Here is a 9,369-nt window from a genome sequence, read left to right as displayed (position 1 = left end):
CTGACGACTGCCTCCTGGTCCAAGTATAAGTTTCGCATTAGAACGATCAAGTGTTCTGGGATTCCCATTCTTCTCAGAGTCAGCCACAGTTTGTTATTATCTACACTTTTTTTTATGTTTCATGGAAGTATTATATAAATCATACTCCCATGAGACATAAAAAAATGCCTTATTCAGTGGAATATTACTCAGACATCAAGTGAAAGGAAGTCCTAATTCATGTACTGGCATGGATGAACATTGGCAATATTCTTATACAGAATGAAAGAAATCAGTCACGAAAGGACAAGGAACATATGATTCCACCTATGTGAAATCTCTAAAGTAAGCATGTGTATGGAGACCAAAGTTTATTAGTGATTCCCAAGGGTGGGCAGGAGGGAGGAAAGGGAGGCATTGGGTTTGTGTTAAAGGTAATAGACAAATTTAGACATTAATGATGGTGATGAACAAGACACCATGTTGAGTGTAATTAATGCCGCTGAATCCTATGGTACAAAATGTTGAAATGGTAAACGTTATATACATAATCCACAATTTTAAAAGATCCATTATTAATGTGACTAATTTGTCTTTTTGCTTAGAGTATTGCTATTACGTAGACATTTGCTTTTGTGATCTCATTATTTATTTCTGTATAATTAAAGTTGTAAAAATTAGCATTTTCTCTTTATTGTGTGCTACCTTTTCTTCTAACTAGTGTGGAAAGAAGAGACCCTCTTACTGCGTTGGCCCGGGAATATGGTGGCTCCAAGCGCAACGCTCTGCTGAAATGGTGTCAGAAGAAGACAGAAGGTTATGCGGTAAGGGAAATATTGGCCTCTTTCTCCCAGCTCCAGACAGAAGGTCTAAGTTCTTGAGCAATAGCCTCAATAGACTTCAATGAAAGAAGACAAATTTGTTAAATCCCCCTCCTGAGGAAGAATGCATGTGTCTAATTTGTACACTGTCTCCACATGGGTAGCCACCAGAGTTTTCCCAAAACTTATCTTTGTATTTGTTACAGAGTTGTTTGCATTTAACTATTTCAGTTTACTGGGGTAGTATCTGTTTTTTGTGAAGATAAGACAAGAAAAATTGAGATTGAGATTGTTCACAGCTTTAGTTTGCTTGGTTCCACAGTCAACACTCTTGGCACCAGCCACCAAGAAGTTAAAAGACATACTGCGATGGGAAAGTCTGCTGTTAGGGACCTATCCAAAGTACTGAAGAGTAATGGTGTCACTCTGGAGACTAAGGGATGCCTGATACAAGCCATGTCTTTGCAATCACTTGTTATGCATCAGAGAGCTGGATAATGACTAGGGAGGATAGAAGGAGAGTCGATGCCTTTGAGCTGTCGTGTTGGAGAAGAGTATTGAATATACCATGGACTCCTGAAAAAAGGAACAGGTTCATCCTGGAGAGGGTTAAACCAGGCTGCTCCTTGGAGGCAAGGATTCTGAAGCTTCATCTGACATACTTTGGACATGTTGCAAGGAGTGACCAGTCCTTAGAGAAGGACATCATTCTTGGGAGGGTGCAGGGAGACTGAAGGAGAGGAAAATCCTCTATGAGGTGGACTGAGTCAGTGACTGGGGTAATGGGGTTATGTGTGTCAGAAACAGTGCGATTGGCACAGGACAGAGCAAGGGTTAGGGCTATTGTACATAGGGTCACTATGAGTTGCAGGCGACTCAGCGGCGCATAACAACAAGAAGACAAGAAGGTAAAATCTGATATGTGCGTAAGGTGTTTGTTTTAAAATTATGGAATATTAAATATAAACTATAGTTTCATGAATTATGATGGTGATGTTGAAACTCATGCAATCAGTACCCAAATAGAGAAATTGAACAATGCCAGTTCATTTAAGCTTTCTATATATGATGTTGCTATGGCTCAATGTCAAGAAGACAAAGATTCTCACCACTGGACCAATTGGTAGCATCAGGATGGATGGTGAAGAGATTGAGATTGTTCACAGCTTCAGTTTGTTTGGCTCCACGGTCAACACTCTTGGCACCAGCAGCCAGGAAATAAAAAAAAATGTATTGCGATGGGAAAGTCTGCTGTTAGGGAACTCTCTAAAGTACTCAAGAGCAACGGTGTCTCTCTGGATACTAAGGTGTGCCTGATACAGGCCATGGTCTTTGCACTCTCTTGTTATGCGTCAGAGAGTTGGACAATGACTAGGGAGGATAGAAGGAGAATTGATGCCTTTGAGCTGTGGTGCTGGAGAATAGTATTGAGAATACCATGGACTGCTAGGAAAACAAACAGATTCATCCTGGAGAGGGTTAAACCAAGCAACTCCTTGGAGGCAAGGATTCTGGGGCTTCGTCTGACATACTTTGAGCATGTTGCAAGGAGGGACAGGTCCTTGGAGAGGGACATCATGCTTGGGAAGGTGGAGGGACGGCGCAAGAGGGGAAGACCCTTTATGAGATGGATTGATTCAGTGACTGGGGTAATCAGGATGGGTGTGTCAGAGGCAGTGCGATTGGCACAGGATAGAGCGGGGTTTAGGGCTGTTGTACATAGGGTTGCTGTGAGTCACAAACGACTCAACAGCACATAACAACAACAACACTGTATCGTCAAGTTGGAACCAACCCATACCTGGCCTTCTAGTGGGTTTTTGGAGGCCGTTAATCACATGGGAGGAGATTGCTTATCCTTCTCCCATGGAGCAGCTGGTGGATTCAAACCACATGACTTTGGGATTGCAGTGCAGCTACTTGCCAGTGATTTTGAGCATTTCTTTATGTGTCTGTTGGCCATTCGAATGTCTTATTCTGTGAAAATTCTTTCCATATCTCTTGCCCATTTTGTAATTGTGTTGTCAGTCTTTTTCTTCTGAAGGTCCAGGAGTATTCTGTAAATTTTTGTTATGAGACCCTTATCTGAGATTTTATTGCCAGATGTTTTTTCCCAAGTCAGTAGGTTTTCTTTTCACCTTGTTGGAAAACAGGTTTTGATGAGCACAGATATTTAATCTTTAGAAAGTAAGGGATATTATTGTTGGTAGCAGACGGATATTGGCTGAAAACAGAGAATACCAGAAAAGATGTTGACTTGTGTTTTGTCGACTGTACAATGGTTCTTGACTGTGTGGAACATAATAAATTATGGATAACATGAAGAAAAATTAGAATCTCCAAAAATTTAATTGTTAAACCTACACATAGACGAAGAAGCTTTTGTCCAAAAAGAACAAAACAACACTATATTGTTTAAATAGGAAAGGTGTGCATCAGGGTTGTGTGTATCCTGAGCAAATAATTTGAGAAACTGGAGTCTGCAAAGATGAATGTGACATCAGGACTGGAGGAAGACTCATTAATAACTGGCATTATGCAGATGACACAACCTTGCTTTCAGGAAGTGAAGAATACTTGAAGCACTTACTGAAGAAGATCAGAACTACAGCATTCAATATGTATTACATCTCAGTATCAAGAAGACAAAAATCCTCACCACTAGGCAAATAGACAAAATTGTGATAGACAGGGAAAAGATTGAAGTTGTCAATAGTTTAATTTTACCTGGATCCACACTCAATACACATGGTAGCGGTAGTCAAGCAATCAAAAGATGTATTGCTTTGGGGAAATCTACTGCCAAAGACATCTCCAATGTCCTAATGAGCGGAGATGTCAGTTTAAAGTCTTAAGGTGGGCCCGCACTAAGCTGTGATATTTTCAGTTACTTCCTATGTATCTGAAAGTTGGACAGTGAATAAAGAAGAATCAGTGCTTTAGATGCTCTGCTGAAGAAGGAGGAACAATCGCCTCCTGTACCAGTCAGATACAATTTGACAGTACACACATAAAATAAAAGAATTGTGGTTTTAGAGAAGAATATTGACTATCCTGTGGACAAACAAAAGAACAAACAAATCTGTCTTGAAGGAAGTGCATCCAGAGTGTTCCATAATAAGCAGGGATAGTGAAACTTTGCCTCACTTTTTTTGAGCATATTTTCTGGAGGGACCTAGTCCTTGGAGAAGGACATTGTGCTGAGAAAGACCCTCAGTGGGATGGATTGACACTGTAAATTCCACAATGACCTTGAGCATGACAGAGATCTTGAAGTTGGTCCAGCATTGGCCAAGGTTCAGATCTGTTGTTCACAGGATCACTATGAGTTGTAGTCAGTTTGATAGCACGTAACAACAACAATAATATGATTTTCTGTAAATGTTATATGTCATCAAGTTGGAGCTGAACCATACTTCACCCTCTAGTGAGTTTTCAGAGGTAGTAAGACACACGAGTAGAGATTACTCATCTTTCTCCTGTGGAGCAGCTGATGGATTCAAACTGCATGCCTATAGGATTGCAACACAACTTCTTACCACTGTTGTTGTTGTGTGCCATAGAGTCAGAACCAACCCTTAGCTGACCCTCCTACTAGTTTTCAGAGGCAGTTAATTGCACTGGAGAAGATTGCCCATCCTTCTCCTGCAGAGCAGCTTGTGACCTCGAACTACATGCCTTTGGGATTACAGCACAACTTCTTGCCCACTAGGCCACCAGAGCTCCCTATTTAGCCCTAAATACTGTATAAATTATTCCTTAATTTGGACATACATAAATGGAGTTTAAAAGCTATGTCATACTTGCATCTGGGTTCTTGGTTTGGGGGTGCTTTTTTACCATGGAGAAATAAATTTGTAAGACTTATCCATACAATTTGCATATAGTTATAGCTTGTTTATGTTTTCACCCTTTATTAAGTTATTGTATGATTATGCCATTATTTATTTACCCATTCTATTAATGATGGTCATTTTCATTAGTTTGGGACTGATAAAGATAGTCCTACTGTGTTTTTGTATATGTCTTTTGAAACACGTGTGTCATCTTTCCTACTGGTTAAATGCCTAGAAATAGAATTACTGAGCAAATAGGGTTTGCATATATATCTTCTAAGTAAATATTGTCAAACTGATTTGCACAGTGGTTGTATAATTTACATCTCAACAGGAATTTATGAGACATGTATTTCTTTATATTCTCACCAACAGTTGGTATGGCAAACTTTCTGACTGTGCAGTGCTATTGTAGTTTGGATTACCTTTTCTTGTTTACTGATGAAGTTGAGCACCTTTTCATAAACTGATTGAACATTTAGATAGACCTTTGAGATGTCCCTGCTCAAGTCTTTTACCCATTTTTAAAACTGATTTCCCTCCTTTATTACTTTTGTTGTTGTTAAGTACCATTGGGTCAAAACTGACTCATCGCTGACTTTCCAGAGGCTTTTCCGAGGCAGTAAATCACACAGGACAAGATTTCTTATCTTTCTCCCACAAAGCAGCTGGTCAACCCAACCCACATTCTTCTGAGTAACCAGCTCAACTCCTTACTACTAAGCCACCAGAGAGCCCTTTATTGCTTTTATTTTTGTTAATATATTCTTGTGATAAATCCTTTGTCAAATAGATATATTTGCACATCTTTTCTCCCAATGTGGTTTGAATTTTCCGTCTATTAATAGTATCTGTAGTGGAGGAAGATAAACCAGGGTGTTCCATAAAGGCACAGGTGGTGAAATTTCATCCATATACTATAAACATATTAGTAGGAGCATCCAGTTCTTGGAAAAAAGACTTCATGCTAGAAAAGGTAGAGAATCAGCAAAAGACAGGATAATCTGTTGGCACAGTGACTGGAAAGGAGTTGAGTGTATCAGAGATCACGAGATGACACTGGATAGGGCAAGGTTCAAAGCTGCTGTTCATAAGATCTCTCTGAGTAACAGCTGACTGGAAGGCACCTACTAACAAAAAAAAACAATATAATGGTGTCTTCTAATGAATGTTTTTAAGTTTAGGTCATCTAATTTATCAATCGTTATTCTAATAATACTGGTTTTTTTAATCCTGTTTTAAGAAATTCTGTCTGTTCTCAATTATGGATATATTTGTTTCTGTTTTCCTTCAAAATTTTTATTTTACCATTTTTACTAAATGATTGACAGAGCAGTGCTGTACCATTTAGGAGAATGTTCATTCCAAACACAGTTAACATCAGGCCCTTGGGCCCAACCAAATGTAAAAACAAACAAACAAAAATACACACACACAGGCCTGTGCAACAGGCTCTGATAGGCTATAAGAAGAGGCTTCTAGCCTACAATTCATTGCTAGCAAAATGCATCCAATCAAATCAGCTCACACATGATTCTGAACAAAATAAAACCAACCAAAACAATCCACAGCTGACTTTCAACCAAGACAACAAGAACTCACCTTTCAAAAGCCAATGGCTACACCCATGCACCTTCAATTGAAGACTCAGCCCCAACCGAATTAAAAAAAATATATATATATAGGGTTGCTATGAGTGATGCTTTACTCCACGGCACTTAACAGCAACAACATTTTCACTAAGTAGACTCCTTCTTTGAGGTCACCAGCAGCTACTCCATTCTTGATGGCAAAGATGACCAAGCTTCAACTCTCATACATTGGGCATGTCACTAGGAGAGTTTTTCCTTGGAAAGGGACACCATGCTGGGAAAGCTGAGGGTCAGTGAAGGAGAGGAACACCTTCAATGAAATGATTGACAATGCCTGCAGTAATGGACTCCAGTATGTCAGAGATGATGACACAGGATAGGACAGGTTTTATGGCTATTGATTATTGGATTGCTATGAATCATACTCCACTCGATGGCACCTAACAACTCCATTCTTCTCACCAAGGTCTAGTTTATCCTTTTGCTAAAAATTCTCAAAATGCTGACAACCACAATTCTCTCTTCTTGACATCAAGCTTTTGGGGGTTCATATGGTTAGAGGAAGAAGCAAGCAAGAAATGTGGGCAAAGACTAACACTCTCCCCATATATTTAAGAAACTGAGCTGGCCTTGTCTTTGTAACATCAGGTGCAGTCAGGTGTCTCAAAGTCAGAGTCTACCGAGTAATATCTTGAATCTTTGTTAATACTTTTCTTTCTTATTTTATATTAAAAAATTGTTTAAAAACCATCTAGTCAGGTTAATAATAATACCAAGCCAAAATCCCATGTCATCAAGTAGGTTGTGACTCACAGCACCTCTCCATCAAGTTTCCAGTGCTGTAAATCTTTGCAGGAGGAGACAGATCATCTTTTATCTGTAGAACAGCTAATGAGTTCTAGGGCTTTTTACTAAGCTAAAAGGAGGAAACTGGATTAGGAAGCAGTTTATACTTTGTATACTTTGCTTGGTGAGTATTTGTGTATGTGTGTGTATGACAAAGAATAACCAACATTGTTGTTGTTGTTGTGTGCCATAGAGTGGGCACCAACTCATTGCTGACTCTCCAGTGAGTTTGCAGAGGCAGTAAATCACACAGGAGAAATTGTCCATCTTTCTCCCACAGAGCAGCTAGTGAAGTCAAATCACATGCCTGTGTCCTATGTCCTTGTCCACTAGGCCACCAGAACAACCAATATTAGAGACACCCAAAATGCAGACTGCCTACTTACCTTTTTTTTTTTAAGTGACTCAGATCCTCTCACTGCTTTGGCCTACTCTATTCTAAGGATTAAGGAGCTCTAGTGACCTAATGAATTGTTGTGGGGCGCCAGCCGACACGACTGACTGAATTTGCAAGAACCAAAGGGGAAAGCACAGGCCACAGCTACCCACCGTCTTGGTCCCCACACTGTATAACCTCCATGCCAATGACAGGTGTCCACTGACCTCAAGCTGCATTCCCCTGTGGTCACATCTTAAAGGCACAATAATACAGGAATTTATCCAGAGGCAGACAGATTAGAAAACATAGAGTGCTTCTAATTAAAAAGTGTCTGAGATGCAGAAATTCAGGGCAGAGGCTCATAGATTCTCTCTGCCAAGGAACAGTAGGAAAAGGCAGAAATTCAGTAACTGATCTGCTGAGGAGCCCAAGCACCATCCTCATTGAGCACCGCACAGTAAGCGGGGCTAGAAGGCACACACACTCCATTAAAGTGAGGGTCATAAATAATAAAACATTCAAGTGTTAATAAAAAAATATTTACAACATTGAAAACTCAATGGAGGGTCACCATGAGACATAATGGTAACACTCCTTAATAAATAATCATTGATAAGTCCTTAATCAATAAGTTCCTTATTTATTATTGTTTAAGAACTTATGAAACACTACACAACATGGATGAGCCTAGAGGACGTTATGCTGAGTGAAATAACTCAGTCACAAAAAAGACAAACACTGCATAAAGCCACTGTTATAAAAATAGGATAGTTGTTCTTTTCAATGTGCATGGAACGTACTCCAGAATAGATCACATTCTAGGTCACAAGAGAAGCATCAATAAATTAAAAACATAGAAATAATACAAAGCATCTTTTCAGACCACAGTATTACAAAATTAGAAATTAAGAACAAGAGGATAAAGGAGGAAAAAAACATACATCTGGAAGCTGAACAACAACTTGCTTGAACATGACTCGGTACTAGAAGAAATAAAAAATGAAATTAAAAAGTTTCTTGAAACAAATAATGAAAACACCACTTACCAAAACCTCTAGGAAACAGCAAAAGCAATAATCAGAGGCCAATTTATAGCAATAAACAAACACATCAAAAGACAAGGAAAAAATTACCATTGACTCTCTAACCCAACCCAACATCTCCAACAAATTGAAAAAGAACAGCAAGAAAACTTGACACCCTCTAAAAAATCTGAAATTATAAAAATTAGAGCAGAAAGAAATGAATTGAAAACAACAAAAAAATTGAAACCATCAACAAGACAAGGAGTTGGTTCTTTGAAAAGGTCAATAAAATATAGACAAACCACTAGCAAAACTAACAAAAGAAAATAAGTCAAAGACACAAATAATCTGAATAAGAGATAAAATGGGCAACATCACAACAGAACCAACTAAAATAAAAAAAACTAATGTGCAAGGAGTTGGAGTCAGAAAATCAAAACGGCCAAACTCGCTCAGCATTTCTTAAGCTCAAGGAACTGAAGAACAAAATCAAACCTCAAGTTGCTATAATCAAGGATGCTTTAGGAAGAATATTAAATGATCCAGGAAGTATTAAAAGAAGATGGAAAGAATATATTGAATCACTGTATCAAAAGGAATTGGCAGACACAGAAGAATTTAATGAAACAACATATGAGCCTATGGTGATGAAAGAAGAAGTTCAGGCTGCTTTGAAGGAAATGGCAAAAAATAAGGCCCCAATTGAAGTATTTCAGCTAACAGATGCTGCCCTGGATGTGCTCACCAAGTTGTGCAAAGAAATCTGGAGAAAAACCACTTGGCCAACTGACTGGAAGAGATCTATATTTGTTCCCATCCCAAAGAAGGGTGACCCAAAGAGTGTGGAAACTATAGAACAATCTCATTGATTTCACATGCAAGCAAGATTCT

At 38.9% G+C, this 9,369-nt stretch overlaps 1 protein-coding gene across 2 annotated transcripts in view; it reads left to right on the top strand.

Annotated features, from left to right (window-relative positions):
* The window catches only part of SPECC1 (sperm antigen with calponin homology and coiled-coil domains 1), a 291,889-nt gene that overhangs the window by 197,730 nt on the left and 84,790 nt on the right, over nucleotides 1-9,369 (top strand). For both annotated transcript variants that reach the window (XM_006901390.1, XM_006901389.1), the window contains one exon: nucleotides 701-803. In XM_006901390.1, coding sequence (XP_006901452.1) covers nucleotides 701-803 — 103 coding nt within the window. The remainder of the gene's footprint in view (nucleotides 1-700; nucleotides 804-9,369) is intronic.

This window comes from Elephantulus edwardii, unplaced genomic scaffold (assembly GCF_000299155.1).
Source record: "Elephantulus edwardii isolate Elephantulus edwardi_28Jun2011 unplaced genomic scaffold, EleEdw1.0 scaffold00324, whole genome shotgun sequence".
NCBI lineage: Eukaryota > Metazoa > Chordata > Mammalia > Macroscelidea > Macroscelididae > Elephantulus > Elephantulus edwardii.
This window is presented reverse-complemented; position numbering and strand designations above follow the sequence as displayed.